Here is a 20855-nt window from a genome sequence, read left to right on the forward strand (position 1 = left end):
GCTGGAGAGATGGCTCAGTGGTTAAGAGCACTGACTGCTCTTCTGAAGGTCCTGAGTTCAAATCCCAGCAACCACATGGTGGCTCACAACCATCCATAATGAGATCTGGCATCCTCTTCTGGAGTGTCTGAAGACATCTACAGTGTACTTAAAACATACAATAAATAAATAAATAAATAAATAAATCTTAAAAAAAAAATCTGAGTGCAAAGCAGGCCTGTAGTATGGCACTTAGGAGGCAGGAGGTGTTGATGGCATTGGTCCTAGGGTATACAGCCTTACTCTGTGTCACAAACAAAACCAAAGGCTGGTGAGGGCACTTGATGACAAACCTGAAGACCTGTTCAATCTCCAGGACCTGCATTCTCTGTTCCCTTAAAGGAGACAAGAGAATCACTTGGAAGCTCTCTTCAGTCAGCTAGCCTGGAGTATGCAATACGGCAGGAACAAGAGAGATCTAGGGCTGGAGAGATGGCTCAGTGGTTAAGACTGCTCTTTCAGAGGTCCTGAGTTTAATTCCCAGCAACCACATGGTGGCTCACAACCATCTATAATGGGATCTGATGCCTTCTTCTGGTGGGACTGAGAGAGTGAGAGTGTACTCACATACATAAAATAAGTAAATAAATAAATAAACCCCAATAATTAGGTAGACAGAGAGTAAATAATTAGGTAGACATAGAGTATAGTGAGAGAACTAAGAGTGTGAGAGAACTGAGTCATCCCTCTACCTCCATATTTGGGCCATGTGACCACACATATACTTCTCCCCTATACACAGTAAAACAAAAACACACGTTTTTATTTGAAACAAGAATTAAATGATCAAACTAAGGGAAATGATTGAAAAGTGCTTGATTCAGAGACAAATATTCCATCAAGAACTTGGATTTTAAGGGGTGGCATGGGTAATTCAGGGGGCCAATAAGATGGTTAATTGAGTAAAGTATTTGTACAAAAAAAAATATTTGTACAAGCCTTATACAATCCCTGGGACCCATATAGAAATCTGGATTTAGTAATGCCCATCTGTAATCTTAGCATTTCTTTCTTTTTCTTTTGGTTTTTGGAGACAGGGTTTCTCTATGTAGCCCTGGCTGTCCTGGAACTCACTTTGTAGATCAGGCTGGCCTCAAACTCAGAAATCCGCCTGCCTCTGCCTCCCAAGTGCTGGGATTAAAGGTGTGCGCCACCACTGCCTGTTTTTTTCTTTCTTTTTGTTTGGTTTTTAGAGACAGGATCTCATTATAAAGCCCTGGCTAGCCTGGAACTCAGAGATTCACCTGTCTCTACTTGTGGAGAGCTGGGATTAAGATCAGCCTGGAGTACGAAGTACAACAGGTGCAAGAGAGACCTGCCTTAATTACTAGGTAGACAGAGAATGACTCCTAAAAGTTGTCTTCTGATTTCCACACATGCGCTGTGGCATATGGGTGCGTGCACTCTCTCGCTCTCTCTCTCTCTCAACATAAAAAACCAAGTCTAACCCCCCCCCCCCCCAGAGAAGTCAAAGGATGAGTGGTGGCAGTCAGGAAGGACAAGCAGACAATGACAGAAAACATCACCCTAACAGGCCACAGAAAACCACACACATTCTGGGAACCAACCTGAAGTCAGGGTCTGAGAGGCCAGAGGAACCCTGTCTCAGGAGAATCTGCCCCTTCGGGTAAATTGGCCACAAATAAAAGGACTGGCTAATAAAAAGTAATGAATAAACATATGGACAGCCATCTTCAGTCTTCATTTAAAACTAAAAAGTGACCAAGGCAATCCTTCTTCAGTGAAGGAATCCACCTGAGTAGAGACCAGCCAGAGCAAGAAACCAACACCAACAGCGGCATGCTGACAGGCCAGGGGTCCAAGGTGGGAGTCCTCTCAAGAGCTCCTGCTCAGAACCTTCAGACTCACAAGCCGGGCCTTGCATCACTGACAGAGAAGGGACACAGGCAGAGACTACTTGACCCCTGCCCGCCATCCCATTCCCAGGTTGAGATTTCAACCTCATACTTCCCTAGGGCTTTGCAGGGTTCTCACCACTGGAAAACAGGACTCTCCCCCAGGGCCATGTCCCTTGAGGCTACTGTCCACAGACTCCCCCATCAAGGCTAACTGGCTTTGTAGAGATCACTGTCCCTGATCGTGCATCACCGCTCACCTTTACTACACTACCCTCCACTGGGTTCCACCCCCCACCCGATGACAACAGGACACAGTCACTTTTCCTCACACAGCCCAGAGCCCCTTGCCCTCCTAAGCTCTTCTGGAAAGAGCCAGCTGTGTCCTTCAACCAGTCCCTCACACTCTCGGATCTCATACCCCAGTTTTAGGATGGGTCCTTTTCAAAGCCCCATGGTGGTACCTGAGTACATCTTATGCGCCCCCCCCCCCAGCAGCCTGTGTCCCAGGTCTTGTCTCCTGTAGGGAAGAGGGACCTAGTTCCAGGCCTAGCTCTAGGCTCTGTCTTCTGCCCTGGACGCTCTTTTCCTTCTTGGGTTCCAGCCCGGCACCTCTGACTACTGTAGTCCTTCCTCTTTATCTCCTGGTAGCTCTTGGCGCTGTTCCTACACAGCAGAGGGCAATCCTCAACCTAACTGAGTGATGCTGGTGCATAAATCAACATATCCTTTTCCAACACACCAAGACAGAACAAACAACAACATTCCACATTTGAAATCTGAGCTTTTAGGTCAAAGAACACACAGGACAAGTGTGACAATTACCAGATGTAAGGGGTGGCGATCTACATACCCAAGGCCAGAAGGACTCTTACTGCTCTGTAAGAAGGGGCAAGTCATGTATAAGCTAACTAAAGTCTAACTGGCATAAGAGACAGATACAGAATAATTCCTTCAAATCAGACTGCAAAGGTTCTTTTAAATTCAAGGAAAACCAAACAAAAAACAAAACCTGCCAATCACAAACTGGCCTGTTCTCAAAGCTGCACTAGAACATGAACTTTAAAAAACAAAAATAAAAAAATTACCAGATACTGAGCATGGTGGCACAAGCCTTTAACCCCAGTACTCAGGAGGCAGGGCAGGTGGATCTCTGTTGGAGGCTAGCAAACCTCTATATAACAAGTTACAGAGCAAGCAGAGAGAATCTTCTCAAAATCAAACAGAAAGGGCTGGAGATATGGCTGGTTGGTTAGGAGCACTTGCTGCTCTTCGGGATAATGGTTCAAATCCCCATCCAATGCCCTTTTCTGTTCCCTGCTGACACCAGCAGACACAGATCCACGAATAAAATAAACTTAGCCAGGTAGTGGTACATTAAAACCAACAACAAAACATATAGGCTACTAGATATTTCCAAAAATGACAAACTTAGTTAGTTACACAGTGGTGAATAAAGTAACCAGCAGAATATAATTTTAAAACTAAATATATAATGGTTACTTGAAGATGTAAAAAGACAAGCAATACAAACCAAGACCCTGGACTATCTGACCTAGGGAGGCATTAGCTGATCAGCTATCTACATTCACAGAAAGATGAATGCATATAAACATATAGTTTATTTTGTTTTTTTCCTTTCTGAAACAGGGTCTCCTGTAGCCCTGAATGGCCTTGAAATCTTGAATTTCTTGTTTTTGCTTCCAGAAGGCATGTATACCACCACACCCAGAATTAAATGTTTGTTTCTAAAACAAAGTAACAAATTGGGTGTGGTGGCTCATACTTGCAACACTAAGGCTCTAAGGTCACAGCCAGAGGAGTGCTGAGTTTGAGGTCTCCAAGCCAGATAGAGTTTCAGTGTAAGACCAGCTATAAAACCAGACAGATTAACAACAAAAAGGGAAAGGCTAAAAATAAAATTCCCAACTTATTGATAATGATAAATAGATTAAAGTCCTTTATAAAACAACTTTTAAGTTCAATTAAAATGTATCTATAAAATTAAGAGACATATGAGATTAAGAGGGCAGAAAAGTATTATTCAGATAGGTTTGGTGGCCCAAGCCTATCTTTCCAGCACTTGGGTGGGGAAGGGTGAGGTGGGAGGATAGTAGTTCAAGGCCAGACTTGGCTACACTGTAGGCAGGAGAGAGAAGGGAGAGAGGGAGAAGGGAGGAGGGAGGAGGGAGGAGGGAGGAGGGAAGCCTTGAACTTGGAGCAGGGACTAAGTTAAGACTCCAGATCCCAGCACTTGGGAGACAGAGGCAGGCGGATTTCTGAGTTCGAGGCCAGGACAGCCAGGGCTATACAGAGAACCCTGTCTCGAAAAACCAAAAAAAAAAAAAAAAATCACAGAGCTAGATCAGGGAGGGAACCCCAGGCAGAGGCAGGACAGAAAGCTGGAATGAAGCCTGGGCAACACAGTGAGACCTCAAAAATGAGGCTCAAAAAATGAGGTCTTTAAATGCGAGAAAGGTTTGCCATGTTAGTGATCAGGAAAATAGACATATCGAACAAGGTTTTCTTCCCCCCCCAAGATTTTATTTATTTATTTTATATATATGATGAGTACACTTTAGCCATCTTCAGATCTTCAGACACACCAGAAGAGGGTGTCAGATCCCATTACAGATGGTTGTGAACCACCATGTGGTTGCTGGGATTTGAACTCAGGACCTCTGGAAGAGCAGTCAGTGCTCTTAACTGCTGAGCCATCTCTCCAGCCCCCTCGAACAAAGTTTTCAAGCCTAAAGCAAAAATTGACATATAAAGTCAAGTGTGGTGATGCAAGTGTGTGATACTAGTACTTGAGAGGTTGAGGCTGGAGAATAACCACAAGTTCAAGGCTAGCCTGGGCTACATGGTCAGATCCTGTAAAAGTGTAAAAAGACCTAACCAAAACCAATAGCCTGACAGACACATAGGAAGAAATAGGTACCTCCGGAATTGCAGTAAGAGTATGCCTCACCTTTATAGCAATCAGCTGACTGAGTACAAGAAGTTAGGCAACAATCTGCTGACTCATACCAGGGAGATTTCAGTCTCAGCTCAGGAAAAGAACAATGTAACCAGTGAGGGTACAGCACATTTCTGAACCCAAGTCAAAAGTTGAGACACTTATCCACAAGTCTGATGACCCAAGTTCAAACCACCATGCCAGCCACAATGACATCTCAACATTTCAAAAAGCAGGCTTAAAGACAGCCTAGCACTAACCTCATAATAATAGAATCTAAAATAACTCCAAGTTATTTGTCCCCTCTACTAACCTATTCCCTTCAGAGCCCATCACCACAATTCAAATAGCTCCAGGAGGTAAGAAACCCTAACGGCTGAGTTGACAAAACATTGGTGACCAATGCGTGTAGCATACAGCAAGTCCAGAACAGGGCCACAGGGAGAATGGCTTCATGTTATGAAACTCTGCAGAAGCCAGAAGTAAAACCAAAGCAAGGAGAAAGTAGCAACATAATAATAATGAAAACAGAAACAATATCAATACTGCTGGCTGTTCACAAAGTTCTGTATTCGCAGTCACAGCAACATCAGGGATAAGAATTACAAAAGCAGTACACCCAGGTCAGCTTGTGACTAAGGCTGTTCTTCTCAGGATGCAGGGAAAAAATCACAGGCTTCACTATCTCCACTGAGGTCCAGGAGACACTGAAATGTTTGCTCTGGCAGCCAGGTCTGTCCGCCATACCCGCACTGACAAACGCGGATTCAGATAGAGTGAATGCAGCCAGAAGAGTTTCCCATATGTACTGAACACTATCCACACTGTCCTTACTCTTAAGGCATAGTTGAAATATATAAAATCATTCTTTTGCTTTTAGAGACATAAGCCTCACCATCCAGCCTTGGCTGACCTTGAGCTGTGGACCAGGCTGGCCTAGACTCACAGATGCACTTGCCTCTGCCTTCTGGGCACTGGGATTAAAGGTATGGTCACCACACCTGGCTACTTGCAACGCTAAATCTTCCTGCCCTTCTCTGTGACTAGGTCTGCTGCTGAACAATGACCACTGAGAGCAAGCACAGGAAATGTGGAGCCCAGAGAGACCTGACACACAGCAGGAGAACCTCTCCTATTCAGCGTAAGGAAGGCATGGGAGCACTTGGCTAAGTACTGACCGTGGCTGGGGGGCAGCAGGCCACTTAGGTAGGGGAGGTAGGGGAGACTCGCTCTCCTCAGCTCGTCCAGCTTCTCCCGCAGCTTGCGCACCTGGCTGTCAGATCGGCTGACCTTCTGCCGAAGGCTCTTTAGCTCTCCATTCTTCTTCTCAACCTGCTCCCGCAGGCAGCATACCTGGCTCTTGTTCTGCCGAGCGGAGAAGCAGTAGGAGTGCAGGGAGTCGATGAGCTTGCAGGCCCCCGAGGCCGACAGAATGACCTCGTTGATGGACATGGGACTGGCATCACTATGCTCACTCTGCACGGCTTCTGCTGCTGGCTTAGGGGTTACATCAGTTGGAGGGGCGGAGGGGCTCTGGGAAGCCTTTTGAGGGGTTGCTGTAAGTGAGGAACTTGGGGGACTCTGGGCCACACTATTCCCACTGCACCTTGGCTCCATCTCTCTCTTCAGCCTCTTTCGGTCCATGGGCTCACGAGGGACAGACGGCCTCTCTCGCGTGTGCTTGGAGGAGAAACTATATGAATGAAGTGAGCCAATGAACTTGCAAGCTCCAGATCCCGGAGGTGTGAAGTCGTCCATAGAAATGCCGCTCTTGTCTGCCCCCTCAGCGTCGGTGGAGGAAGAGGCCTTCTGGTGGTCAGCCTCTGTAGCAGACGCTTGTGCCTCTTCCTGGCCTCTGGCCAATGGGGCAGCCGGGTCATCTCCTGGAGTTTTTTCCAGAGACTGACCCTGCTCCTGGCTGACAGCACCTGGGGTGACCTTGGGGGCTGCATCATCTTGTGGAGAAGCTCGCTTCAACTTTCGGGACTCTGGCTTGGCCATCAAGTTATCACTTGAAGACAGTGAAGATCCTATGGTTCCTTTCCCTGTCTCTGCGCTTGTGTGGCCCCTCATGGCCGCTGTGGTCTTTCTCCTAGCATGGCCATGTCCTCCAGCCCCCCTCTTCTTCTCTGACAGGTGGAAAATAGAGGGTACAGCCGTGGGCTTCAGCAGGCGATGCTGGTCCTCCAGTCTTTTGGAGAAGCTGTCTTTGGTAAAATGCTCACTACAGAGGAATGAATACTTAGTCGGGGTCCAATTATCCCTCTGAACAGCTTTTAACCACTGGATCAGTCGTTTGGAGTCCTTTAGGGGAAACCTTCAAGACAAATGACAAAGTACTTAGAAATATTGACATGCATTCTTCTAAAACTATCATCAATAAAAGCAAATCAAGTATTTCTGCAAAGCAGCCAAACATGTACTGACGTTATCTGCTTAGAACTTAATAAGGATTTCAGGACCATCTTACAGGTCCTTACTGAAATGGAAAGGAAAAAGTCCTAATGTATATATTTTAGGACACTGAGTCTATAGATAGGGAATAGAGGAATAGAGGAACGAAGATGTAGGTTGGAGTGATTTTGTGTGTGTGTGTGTGTGTGTGTGTGTGTGTGCACTGTGTAAAGATTATCTTTGTATTATTAAAATGCTAATTTCTGTGCTGGCGGAGATCTGATTACAGTCAGACTTTGGTATTGTCATTATCATGAAGCATGCCCTGCCTCAGTATTTTGTAAACATGGGTCTCCATAGCCTTCTGGTTGGTCAAATAAAGAGCTGAACAGCCAATAGATGGGCTGGAGAGTTAAGGCGGGACTTCCGGGGTGAAATACAGAGTCTCAGGCAGGAATGTGAAGTCCCTGCCTGACACGGATGAAGGAGCAGATGCCAGGATGAGACTAGGATGGACAGGTAACGGGTCACGTGGAGGGATGTGGGGTGGGATGTGGGCCAGGTCAGTTGTTGTTGGGTTGGAATAACTGAGAATCTGCCAGATAGAGTGCCCAAAGCTTATAGTAATGAATATAAGTCTCTCTGTATCCTTATTCAGAGCAAGGGTAGGCATAGAAAGTCCATTAGGGTTACAGATATTACTCATAGGTATGGCAAATGACCCTGCGCACAAAGGATGGTCAGAGACAGCAGGTAGAATCCAGACAACAAGAAATAGCTTTCACTTCTGGCAGTGGTGGCGCACGCCTTTAATCCCAGCACTCGGGAGGCAGAGGCAGGCAGATTTCTGAGTTCAAGGCCAGCCTGGTCTACAGAGTGAGTTCCAGGACAGTCAGGGCTGTCCAGAGAAACCCTGTCAAAAAAAAAAAAAAAAAAAAAAAAAGAAGCTTTCACCAGTGGACCACTGACCAAATCATCTGGTACCTGAAAAGTATGTTTCTGGGTGCTATAACCCTAATGAGAAGCCAGGCAAGAGAGCTGGGAGCAAGAGACCAGGAGATATCTGAGAGGCCCAGCTAAAAACCAACCACAGCTGAGCTCAAGTAGCTAAGAGTATAGGAAAGAGCTTTAGCATAAAGACCCAAAAGCTCTAGCCAGGCCTAATGGTGCACAACCGTGACATCAGTTCCTCTGAGGTAGGAGGATCCCATGGCTAACATCTGCCTAGTTATAGAGTGAGTCCAAGGCCTGTCTGGCAGAGTTCAGTGTCATCGTTCAATACACATAAGGCCAGTCTCTTCTGAGATTTTTGTCTCAAAGCAAGACAAACAAAAGAAAAGAACAGAGCCGGGCGTGGTGGCGCACGCCTTTAATCCCAGCACTTGGGAGGCAAAGGCAGGTGGATCTCTGAGTTCGAGGCCAGCCTGGTCTACAAAGTGAGTTCCAGGACAGCCAGGGCCATACAGAGAAACCCTGTCTCGAAAAACCAAAAAAAAAAAAAAAAAAAAACCAAAAAAGAAAAGAAAAGAACAGAACAGAAAAAAGAGCAGGGAGCATGGCTCCCTGGTAGGAGTACTTTGTATGTCTCGCCTAGGTATTTCTCTTAGTAGGCAGCAAAACCTCCTTTAGGAGCCTGGGTAAACCTTTGGGAAGTTATGCTGAATGTGTCAGTCATAGGTTAGGGTGGTAGTGTAAACCTTTAATCCTAGCAGTTGGGAGGCAAAGGCAGGAGAGTTCAAGTCCAGCCTGTCTACAAATGAGTTCCAGAACAATCAGGGCTATGGAAAGGGACACTGACTCAAAAGAAAACAAACAAACAATCCAAGGCCAGGTGGTGGTGGCCCACCCCTTTAATTCCAGCACTTGGAAGGCAGAGGCAGGCAGATTTCTGAAAAGACCAGAACAAACAAACAAAAAACCCAGTTGTTCTTGGTGGCTCATGCCAGTATTTCCCGAGCTTGGGAGGCAGAGGAAGGACGTCTACAAGACCAGCAGACTAAAACAATGCGATGTAGGCCAACAAGGCAATTCAATGAGACATTGTCTCAAAACACACACACAGACACGTGCCTGTGCACACACACCAAAACACCCCAAAGACAAAAATGGTAAATTTTATGTAGTATTTTACGTCGTAAGAGGAAAACTGGGAAAAAAAAATTAGATGTTCAATAACATGCTTAGTAATTTCTTCCCTCATCTAATGAAGCTATTTAATGGTCACTTAAGGCAAGATTTGTGAGACCAAACTGACTACACATGGTAGGCTTTCTCAGGTGCTCAGAGCTCCACCTGAGCTTTTCCAGTCTCGAGGAACCTGCTGTGGACCAAGACTGGCCTTAATAGGATGGATCTGGACGTTGTAAGCAATGTGATCTTATAACCTTTATCAGTGTTTAGTGAGCTAGATTTCTGGAGTTTCCCCGCCCCAATTTGGGCACTGTCTACCCATATACCATGTTAGAACATGGGGAAGCCAACATCAGTCCTTGCAACACTGCCTCATTTTCAACTGTTAACAAAACTTCTGGGGCATGTTCTATGTGAAATTGTTACGGAAACATTCTGGTTGACTTGTAAGATTGTTTAACGTTACTAGGTTTTGTTTTGAACCAGGTCTTAAGGACTGGAGACTTAATGTAACCCTGTGAACTTTCAACAGATACGTGCCATTCCCATCTTTAAATTTTAACACCAAGTACTAAGAGGTGGCAGGATGTGCGAAGTGACTTCCAAGGCAGAGTCCCTTCGCTCGCTGTTCACTCCTGTTGGAAATCACAGGAGAGGACCAACTGAGGGAGTCTCGAAAGCCTTTGGAAGGCGCGGCCCGCACAAGGGCCACCGAGAACCCCCTGGAAAGCCCTTTCCACGGTCATCCCCCGGGCCTCTGCCAGAGTGCAGGATGCGGGAGGTGATCGGTGCCAGTGCCTGGGCCGCAGGACCCCATAGGAAGGCGATGAGGGCTATGGATGCAGGAAGTAGAGCTGCGTGCGCCGGGCCGCACTCCTGCCACACACCTCCGGGCGGGCTTGCCCCGCCGAGGCAAGAGTGGAGAACTGCCCGAAAGCAAAGATCAGGATTAACCTGAGAAGGCGCCCTTGCAGAATACTCCTGAAATTGGCAGGGCCAGCCCAAATCAGTGCGACGCCCGTTGGTGGAGGTGGCGGAGGGGGCCTCCGGCCGCTCTGCCCGAGGCATGGCCGTGCTGGTCCCCAAAGCCGGCGGTCCAAGCCAAGGTCATAAAGCTCCACGACCCGTCCACCTCCCACAGTTACCCTCGGTTAGCCGGCCCCCCACTCCCGGTCCCCGGAGCTCGGCCCGCCGCGCGGCCTCAGTTTCCCCGCGGGCCCCGGCCAGGGCGGGGGCGTGGCGGACCCGGAGGCGGGCCGCGTACCTGTGGAAGGAGACAGCGCGTTTCTCGCCCTTGCCCTGCCTGTTGGAACAGTTCACGGCCGCGCAGCAGATCACCATTGCGGGCCTCGGTCGTGAGCGCCGCCAGGCTCCGATCCTTGCCGCCCGCCCGCTGGCCCGACCCGCCCCGAGGGAGCGCGGCGACACAGCTCGGGACGTGGGCCGCGGCCGAGCCGTACGGCAAGATGGCTGCGCGCTGCCGCCCGCACCACGCTGCGCTCGGACTGCCCGGCCACGGCGCCGGCGTCGCGGCCGCAGCGGGCGGTGAGTCCGTACCGAGACATGCGCGGGTGGCTGTCTGTACGGAAAGATGGCGGCGCCGGAGGAGCGCAGCTCGGGCCGGCTCCCGGGTGTTCCGAAGCGGCGGCGCGGGCCGGGGGCGGGGCGGCCGCGTCCGGTTAGGAACCACACGCGCCGAGGCCCCACCCCCCGCGTGCCCACCGCCGTACGGCGAGATGGCGACGCCCGCGCTTCCGCTGCGCCGCGCTTGGCTGCCGCGGCTTCCCGTCGCCGTGTCGCGCAGTAGTCCGTCGGAGCGACGGCACGGTCAGTCGGCAGCCGGACAGGGAAGATGGACGCAGGTAAGGAGGGCGGACGCCTGCCCTGTCGCGGGCGGGCTCCCGTGGCCGCCCGCTGGGGCGGAGGCCGGTGTGTTGGGCTGGGCGGGCCGCGCCTCCCCGCAGCGCTCAGTACCGGGTTCGCGGGGCCACTCGTCAGCGCCTCGGCCTCCGGCGCTCGGCCGCGGCCCTCGGGGAGCGTCCCAGCCTGTGGGCTCGCGGCTGCGGGCGTGAGGGCAGGGAGTCTGAGGGACGCATCAGGACGCGGGCACCCTGGTGCCCGGAGAGGACCGGTGCGCCGCGAGGGTGGGCCTTGCGGTGTCCATTGAAGAGCCGACCTCTTTAACTTCTGTCAAGTTGTTGGCCGCTGGTCCAGCTACCACAACATGCACATCTTTTGTCTTTGAAGTTCAATAACCTGTGTAGGTGAGCCCCGCTCCTGTTCTGACAGCGGATCAGTCACATGCTACTTTGACTTCTTGAGGTCCTAATACTGGGTTAAGTGTGGGTGGGTTTTGTTTGTTTGTTTGTTTGTTTGTTTTTAACTGACTCTTGCTTCTGAAGCTGGAGAGTGCGGTTCTTTGTTTATGTTGGCCAGAAGTCTTGGAGATGCAAATCTATCAAATAAGTTGTTTGCTAATAGCCCTAAAAATACCCACCCCACCCCATTCCACCCCACCCCACCCCCAACAGAGGTTCTCTCATTCCCTCAGCAGCGTTAGCGGGTTTTTTTTTTTTTTTTTGGTTTTCTTTTTCTTTTTTCCTTTTTTTAATTTAAGAGCGACCTGCCTTCAAGAATCCACTCCTTTGTGAAGGAGTCCTGCTACCTGATTTCATTGTACTTTTCTTGAATGGCGTTGCTTTTGATGGTTTTCTTCTGACAGCTGTGTTAGAGAAGTAGTCGGCTCTTACTTGGGAGTAATGCCTACAGTTAATACACATTTCAGCAGTTTATGGCATCCGTAGCTGGAGGAAGCAGGAACGTTGACTCCCCAAGATGCATGAGCCAGGTGTATATTTTTTTAAGATAATTCATTTTTTTTTTTTTTTTAGAATGAATAACTGAAGCTGTCACACCACAGTGCCTCTTGGAGGTGTGGAATGGGATAATACATTGAATTACTTAATTATCCTCTCCCCCACTTTTTTTTTTAAAGACAAGGCCTCACTGTTTAGTCTTGTCTAATATGTAGACCATGCTGACCCAAGACTCACAGAAATATATCTGCTTGCTTGTACATCCCCAATGCTGAAATTAAGTGGGTGTTTAATGCTGCTGTGAGATCAAACTCAAAAGACATCTGTGTTTGAAGACTTGTGTTAATGGTGATAAAACACTTTTTTTTAAATACAGTATGATGGTGCAATTTTTCTCCTGATATAATTCTGGGTGGCATTTTATGATCTACCTTCTGATCTCCCACCACCCTTGTAATGTTGCTTCTGGTTATTCTTATAATTGTGTGTGCTGTGTTTGTGTGTTTTCTCTCTCTTTCTCTCTCAGCAGTATCTCTCCACAAAACCCTCACTGTACTAGAACTCAGGATGTAGATCAGGCTGGCCTTGAAGTGCTGGACTTAAAAAGTGTGAGCCATCCTGCCCTACCTACCTTGATCTTTTTATAAACTACATTTGTTATTGGGTATCAGGAGTTTCAATCTAGACATTGGACTAGAAAAATGGACAAAGGAAAAGAAATGCTGTCTGAGGCCCCTGACATTCTCTACAGGAGACCAGAAGTATATAGGCCTGGATGGTGCTTATATGGGAGAGTGATGTGGGCTAGGTTATAGGTGACTGGAACTGTAGCAGGATGGACAAAAACAAATCTCACTTTGGAAGCATATTTAAAGGTTTTTTTGGATAATTCATTATTTTCCCCTTCCCCTACTCCCCTCCATCCCATCTTAAGTACACCTACCCCATGCTCTGTGAAAGTACATTCTTGTCGAGACTAAACCAAAAACTAAACCAAAAACAAAGTGGCATGGAGGTTCATGCCCCAGGAGTTCAGTGAGCTGGAGGACTGGAGAGATGGTTCAGTGGTTAGAGAACTAACTTACTGGTCTTCTAGAAGACCAGTTCAGTTCCTAGTACCTATGTTAGGTAGCCCATAATCCCCGGGACTCTAGTCCAGGGGACCCAGTGCCTAGGGCACCACACTCACATGCCCACATGCAGACATGTGCCTACACTGTTGGTTGGTTTTGGAGATGGGTTTCTGTGCAGCTCTGGCTGTCTTAGAACTCACTCTGTAGGTCAGGCTGGCCTTGAACTCAGAGATCTGCTTGCCCTGCCCCAGAGTGCTGAGATTAAAGTCATGTGCTACCTCCCTCCTCCCACACCCAGTTTAGGTTTTTGTTGTTGTTGTTTAAGTTTCACCAAAGATGGTGAAAGATGATTTAGGTTCAGTCATGAATCCTTGCTGGGTCACTGTGAGGACTCACAAGTTTATTCTGAGTAGGACTCCTTGGGAGGTTTTGAGATGAGTATGTGAAATTTAACAGACTTGCTATGGGATTTTTTAAAAACCCAACATTTTTCTTATATAATTTGTATTTATCTTTTGAGATTAAAACATAATCACATCATATTTCCCTTTCCCCTTTCTTCTTCAAGCCCCTCCCAGACATTTCCTCCTTGCACTGTGTGTGCGTGTGCCTGTATTCCTTAGTATATAAATAAAATCTGCTTAGTCTGTATATTGTTATTTGCTTGTTTGATACTGGGGAGGCTCTTCAAAGGAAGACTTTCTCCTCCTACCCTCACCGTTCCTTGGTTGACTGTAATTCTTTTTCTGGGGTTGGGGCCTCATGAGAGTTCCCCTTCCATGTTAGCATGCCTGTTGGTGTTGACCTTGTTCAGGTCTTGTTTAGCAGCTATGATAATTGGATTCTGGGTAGCTTCTCTGATATTCTAAGAGATGTGATCTCTCAGCAAACTTCCCATTCTCCTGACTTAAGGGTTTTTGGCCCTGCCTTCCCCCATAGTCCCTGAGCTTCATTGCAGGAGTTGTGTTGAAGATTTAACAGCTGGGGATGGGCACCACATGGTCACTTGTTCTCTGCATTTTGGCCAGTTTGTTCTTTTGTAGCGGTTTCCATGTGTTGCAAAGAGAGGTTCCCTTGTTGAGGGCTGAGATCTACACTTAATGTGGATCTATGGGGAAATATCTGGACTGTAGTTAGGAATTATGCTGGTGTAGTAAAGTAACAATTATAGGTTCTCCAGGTCCCAGGCATGTGTTCCATCTTACTGAGCAGGGGTGTGTGCATGTGAGTGTGAGTTGGGTAGTGCACATGCACACATGCAGTTACAAAAGAGCAGAAGTCAGGATAAAGCCTTCTTTCTACCATGTGGCATTGAGCTCAGGTATCAGGCAAGAGCTTAACCATCTCGATGGCCTTGTTCTGTCTTTTTTGTTGAGAGTGCACTGAAGAGGGTTGAAGCTGGAAGAAACATAAGGTAAGACCTGCTTCAATAAGACATGTAGAGAGGTGCTGTAAACTTGGAGATAATAGATTCTAGATGGGTGATGAAGGTCAAGACACCAGATTTTTATTTGCAAGCTGGAAGTTAAGAGGAGTGGGATGGCGCTGGGTTTTACTGTACACGATAAGGAAATTGGATGAGGGCGGGCATGCTTGGTAGAGACTTGGTTTTGGTTTTGCTGAGTGTGAGGTGTGTAGCTGGTCTTTGCTACTTTGTGGGTTCATCTCTTTCACCCTTCTCCACCTCTTTTCTTCCACCCTTTTCCTAATACTATATAGGAGAGAAAAAAGGATAGGGGGGAAGGGAAGAACTCCCTGAATAAAGTCAGGGGGCAGAAAAGTGGCACCAATATCATTAGACTGCTTCCTGCTGAGTGGCAGTTCTTTGGGGAGAGTTTGATCTTTACCATCAGGATATCTAATTTCTTGTTTCTTCTTTGACTACTTAGCAAACTTAGACCAACAACAACAACCTGCAACCCACCATACCTCTCTGGGGCCCTAGCATTTATATACCCTCTAAAAAGTTCCTAGAATTCCAAATGTCACATAGTTGTAGAAATTATCTGCAGTGGCAAAACTGTGCTCCTGCGAGAGCATGAGGCAAATCATAGCTACTATGAACAGTCTAAAGCAGCCTCATATTCCACACCTTGGATTAATGAAAATATATTCTTATGATAGTTATTATTTTTTTTTTTAAGAAACCAAAGTTCTCACTGCAGAAGTCCTTGTTAGGTGACCAAGTAGCGTTGTTAAGGTGCCATTGGTTACATAGTCTTGGAGCTAAAGGAAAAAGAAAGCTGAAGCAGAAAGCTGTTAACAGCTAAATTGTCCAGGGTCTGCATGTAAATAGGGAATGAGAGAGGCCAGGAGGGAGTCCAAGGCTTCCAGTATGGGGAAGTGGAAGGCCCAAGTGGTTTGGTTCTCCTCTCCACCTATATCCCAGCACTGTGTATGTAAACATGCTCCTGGTTCAAAGAAGTGTTGGTGATTAGGGGAATGGGTCAGTCAGTAGAGTACTTATTGAACAAGCATAAGAGTCTGAGTTTGGATCCTTAGCATCTCATAAAAGTGAAGTGCAGTGGCCACTGGTCTCTATACACATGTATATTCAGTCTGTGGGACTTAAATGAATGACTTAGCTATTCCTCTACCACAGGATGAAATCCCTAGTGGAAATTTAGTATCCAAAATGCTCAGTAATTGCCAATCTGATGCTAGGTATGGAAAAACTATCTGAGCTCATGTCAAAAGTCTCACACTGGGGATGTAACTCAGTGGTCGAGTACTTTCCTAGCATGTCCAAGGCCTTGTTCCATCCCCCTCAAAAAAGGGAGAGGGCGGCAGTGGGGGTGTAGCTTAGTTGGTAGAGTGTTTGCCTACTATTCACAAAGTCTTTGGTTAATCCCTAGCATTCAGTGCACTTTCCCAGAGATGCTGTCAGGCAGAGAAGTTCAAGGTCATCCTTGATTACCTCTGGAGTTCTAGACCAACCTGAAATGCACAAAACCCTGTCTACAAGCAAACGAAAATCATGAAATGCCCCAAAATCTTTGTGCCAGGTATAGTAGTGTGTACCTGTAAACCCAGTACTTAAAAAGTTGAGGCAGGAATTTGAGATCAGCCTGGAGTCTTCTGAGATCCTATCTTAAAAACTGGATATGGTGACTCATGCCTATAATCCCACAACTGAGGAGGCCTAGACAAGAGATTCTCTCACAAGTTTGATACCAGCTTGCATTACTTAGTTCCAGGTTAGTTTGAGTTACAGTAGGAGAACTTGTCTCAGCAAAACAAAGCCCATGGCTTATCTAGTGGCCCAAGCCTATAATCCTAGCTTCTTAGGGGACTAAGGCTGTCGCAACCCACCAGTTTCCTAATAGTCATAGAGAGACTTATATTTATTTAGTAAGCTTAGGCCTTAGCTGGCTACCTCTCAGCTAGTTTTTCTCACTTAAATTATCCCATTTATTCTAATCTACATTTTCCCACATGACCCATTACTTCTCTCTGTTCCTCCCTCCTTGAATCAATGATGCCTGATTCTTTCCCTGAGTTCCTATCTCTGCATGGAAGACCTGACAATCCTCTCCTGCTCAGCTACTGGCCATTCAGCTCTTTATTTTATTTTTTTATTTTTTATTTTTTTTAAAGATTTATTTATTGTTATATGTAAGTACACTGTAACTGTCTTCAGACACACCAGAAGAGGGCGTCAGATCCCGTTACGGATGGTTGTGAGCCACCATGTGGTTGCTGGGATTTGAACTCCGGACCTTTGGAAGAACTGAACTCCGGACCTTTGGAAGAACAGTCGGGTGCTCTTACCCACTGAGCCATCTCACCAGCCCCATTCAGCTCTTTATTAAACCAATCAGAAAATGCTTAGGCAGGTGAGGAAGGACAGAGACACAGCTTCACAAGTGTATGAAAAGATTATCCCAACACAGGAGGATCACAAATTCAAGTCCATCTTGGGCTGCAAAGTGTTTAAGACTAGCTTTAATCCCAGCACTTGGGAGGCAGAGGCAGGCGGATTTCTGAGTTCCAGGCCAGCCTGGTCTACAGAGTGAGCTCCAGGACAGCCAGGGCTATACAGGGAAACCCTGTCTCGACCCCCCCTCTCCCCCAAAAAAGAGACTAGCTTGTTGTATCATATTTATTTATATACATATTTTTTATTGGATATTTTCTTTATTTACATTTCAAGTGTTATCCCCTTACCTGGTTCTCCTCTCCCCCCTCCCCCAACTTCTATGAGGGTGTTCCTCCACCCACCCACCCACCCCCTTCTCCCCGCCCTTGATGCCCCTACACAGGGGCATCTATCCAGCCTTCATGGGACCAAGGGCCTCTTCTCCCATTGATGCCTTACAAGGCTGTCCTCTGCTGCATATGCAGCTGGAGCCATGTGTACTTATTGGTGTATCATATTTATTAACGCTATTCTTATTTTGACCTGGTCAGCCTCCCAATAATTGAGTCAGAATCTTATCGATTTATTTAATCAGTTTTAGCATAAATACTGGGCGATTACCCCTAAACTATTTCTCTACGCTAGACTGGCTATTTCCTAGCTGCGTTCCCCAAGTTACTTGTTCACCCGGTTTTTATGCTCCATCTATCTATCCTGAGGGTCCACTTCTTTTGGTCTTGTGCCCCTGGTTCATCCCATCTAATAGAGACCTCCCGCTTTCCCATCTCTCCCTCCCTCCCTATAACCCCTAGTCTGATAACTGAAACCTCACTGACCTCTATTTTCTCCAGTAAGTGGCTGTCAGCCACTGTTATTTAACCAGTCAGAGAAGATTGGTGAGCAGAATTTATATAACATCTTTGGTATCCCTGAGAATGTGTGCCTTGGGACTTTGGGGCCAGTGGTTAGCATCTGACTTCATAGCAGCATCAGACCAACCCCTAACTCTAGCTAGCATGAGCTAACCTTTTTCTTCCAAAATAAAGAATAAAATAAGAGATAGAGATGTACCTCAGTGATAGAATGTCTACTTAGCATGCATGAGGCACCAGATTCAATCTCCAGTACTGTAAAAACAGCAGGAAAAAAACCAGATTTATTTTAAACCACCATCATATTAAAAGAATTTTGTGAAATTACTTTCAGGTGCTGGAGAGATGGCTTAGCAGTTAAGAGAACTTGATGTCAGTTCCCAGTACCCAGCCTTCTGTAACGCAAGCTCCAGATCTCATGCCTTCTTCTGGCTTCTGTAGGCATGACACATGTGCATGCATGTGTATACACACACACACACACACACACACACTTTTTAAAAAGTATCTCCTGGCTATGTATAAAGTGTATAGATGAAACCTAAATAAGTTTCATAATTTTATTTGGGTCATAGTGCTTTTTCTAATGAGATCTTGTTATGTATATGCAAATATCCCAAATTTAAAATACTCTGTTCCAGTTAATGGAGGCTAACTTTGAACTTATCCTTCTGTCAAATTACAGACTGGGATTATAAATGGTTCACCCATAAACCCATGGCATTAGAGAACTGAAGGCTTTCTGTAAACTATGTAAGCATTCTAACTGAGCTATGTCCCCAGCCTCCTAGCACTGGACTTTGATGTAACATTCTGTCTAGTGTGTATACTAAAGTGGAGTTTTCTAGCTTTGTGGCAGCTAAAAATTGTTAATTTTTTTTACATGAAAACTATTATTTTTTTTGCAATAATCCGAACCCTATGGAATTTTTTAAAAAAATTATTTGTATGAGTAAGCTGTAGCTGTCTTCACACACATCAGAAGGTGGCATCAGATTCCATTATAGATCGTTGTGAGCCACCATGTGGTTGCTGGGACTTGAACTCGAGTTCTGGAAGAGCAGTCAATGCTCTTAACCATCTTAAGCCATCTCTCTGGCCCTGAAAACCATTATCTTAGTCCTAAGAATTTTTCAAAGGAAAGAAAGACTCCTAGTAGGGACTTGCTGTATATCCCAGGCTAGCCTCAAACTCATCATCCTCCTCCTTCAGACTCCCAAGTGCTGGAAGTAAAATGTAAGGATACGATAGATTGCTGTAATCTTTAAAAGAGACTTGCTGGCTGCATGTTTTTGTGGTTCTTCCTGCTTGAATGATAGTGTAATCTGTGGTTAAGTAAAAAGGTTAGTTCCATTTACTGAGTATAATTCCCTATTTTTCTGACTGTCGGATAAACTATTAAATCATAGTACTAAACTGTCATGATCACAGAAGTCCCAGTAAGAGGGTATGGAAGTCAGACACCTAGGGTGCTTGACCAAATAAGAGTTCTCTCATAGGACAGAGGGTCCTTAGATACCTCACTAAATCTTTCTGCGTGTCGACTAATGGCAAATTTAACTAGTTGCTTGGGCGTTTACAAACTGTTACAAACTCTTTAAGGTTTACCTCTCTGGCTCAGGAGCTGTATTAGGTTTTTACTGCTGTGAACAGACACCATGACCAAGGCAAGTCTTAATAAAACAACATTTAATTGGGGCTGGCTTAGAGATTCAGAGGTTCAGTCCATTATCATCAAGGTGGGTGCATGGCAGTATCCAGACAGTCATGGTGCAGGTAGAGCTGAGAGTTCTACATCTTCATCCAAAGGCTGCTAGTGGAAGACTGACTTCCAGGCAATTAGGGTGAGGATCTTATGCCACACCCACAGTCACACACCCATTCCGACTAGGTCACACCTATTTCAACAAGGCCACACCTCCAGATGGTGCCACTCCCTGGTCCAAAGATATACAAACTATCACAGGAGCCATTCATGATGCTTTGTAAGTGATGCATGTTGGGCTATAAAGAGGCTTTCACTAGCCGGGCAGTGGTGGTGCACGCTTTTAATCCCAGCACTTTGGAGGCAGAGGCAGGTGGATTTCTGAGTTTGAGGCCAGCCTGGTCTACAGAGTGAGTTCCAGGACAGCCAGGGCTACACAGAGAAACCCTGTCTTGAAACAAACAAACAAACAAACAAACAAACAAACAAATGGCTTTAACGAGACAGCGCAGTTGAACTGAAAAACCTCTGTGGAGAATGGTGCCCAGAGAGTCCTTTGCTGGTGAACATGTTAGAGATTGTGAGCTTAGGTTTGCACTTGTTCTGGGTTCTCATCCCCTTGGACAGAGCTTGTGGTGCCATTTCTTAAGTGGGGTGACTGAAGCTTAGAGAAGTGTGGCATGTAGCTATATGGCTCCAAGTGTGGCCTATCTCCAAACCTCAGTCACCATTAGAGCCCCAGTTTGAAAAGGTTCCATTTTTTTCCACTGAAAGTAGATCCAGAAGGTCAGAAGTGTCTCTTCTGCATCAGTTTTGCCTGGATAATGCTTTGTGAATGTCACCTCAATCATGTGCTTGTTTGTTTGTTTGAGTTGACACTGTGGGTATGCCCAGGTAAGGTGCCATATTGCATGAATGGTGGTGTGTGTTTTCTTCCTGTCTTCCAAACCAGTGGGATGCCTGCAACAACAAAAGGCTCCTCTCCTCTCCTTTCCTCTCCTCTCCTCTCCTCTCCTCTCCTCTCCTCTCCTCTCCTCTCCTCTCCTCCCCTCCCCTCCCCTCCCCTCCCCTCCCCTCCCCTCCCCTAGGAGTCAGTCTCCTCTCCTCTCCTCTCCTCTCCTCTCCTCTCCTCTCCTCTCCTCTCCTCTCCTC

The 20855-nt window shown here is 46.6% G+C and overlaps 2 protein-coding genes across 4 annotated transcripts in view; one reads left to right on the forward strand and one right to left on the reverse strand.

Moving 5' to 3' along the window:
- The window catches only part of Thap4 (THAP domain containing 4), a 49448-nt gene extending 38424 nt beyond the window's left edge, over nucleotides 1-11024 (reverse strand). The window contains exons 1-2 of the mRNA NM_025920.3: nucleotides 10643-11024; nucleotides 6033-7171 (exon numbers count right to left, since the gene is read on the reverse strand). Of these exons, the coding sequence (NP_080196.3) occupies nucleotides 6033-7171; nucleotides 10643-10719 (1216 nt within the window). The 5' untranslated portion in view covers nucleotides 10720-11024. The remainder of the gene's footprint in view (nucleotides 1-6032; nucleotides 7172-10642) is intronic.
- A 66-nt stretch (nucleotides 11025-11090) lies between these two features.
- Atg4b (autophagy related 4B, cysteine peptidase) overlaps nucleotides 11091-20855 on the forward strand; it is a 34702-nt gene continuing 24937 nt past the window's right edge. For 2 of the 3 annotated variants that reach the window (NM_174874.4, NM_001368266.1), the window contains exon 1: nucleotides 11091-11240. In NM_174874.4, coding sequence (NP_777363.1) covers nucleotides 11231-11240 — 10 coding nt within the window. In that variant the 5' untranslated portion in view covers nucleotides 11091-11230. Of the gene's footprint in view, nucleotides 11241-11335; nucleotides 11643-20855 lie in introns of those variants that run through there. The other variant, XM_006529793.3, reaches the window with a different exon arrangement.

This window comes from Mus musculus, chromosome 1 (assembly GCF_000001635.26).
Source record: "Mus musculus strain C57BL/6J chromosome 1, GRCm38.p6 C57BL/6J".
Lineage (NCBI taxonomy): Eukaryota > Metazoa > Chordata > Mammalia > Rodentia > Muridae > Mus > Mus musculus.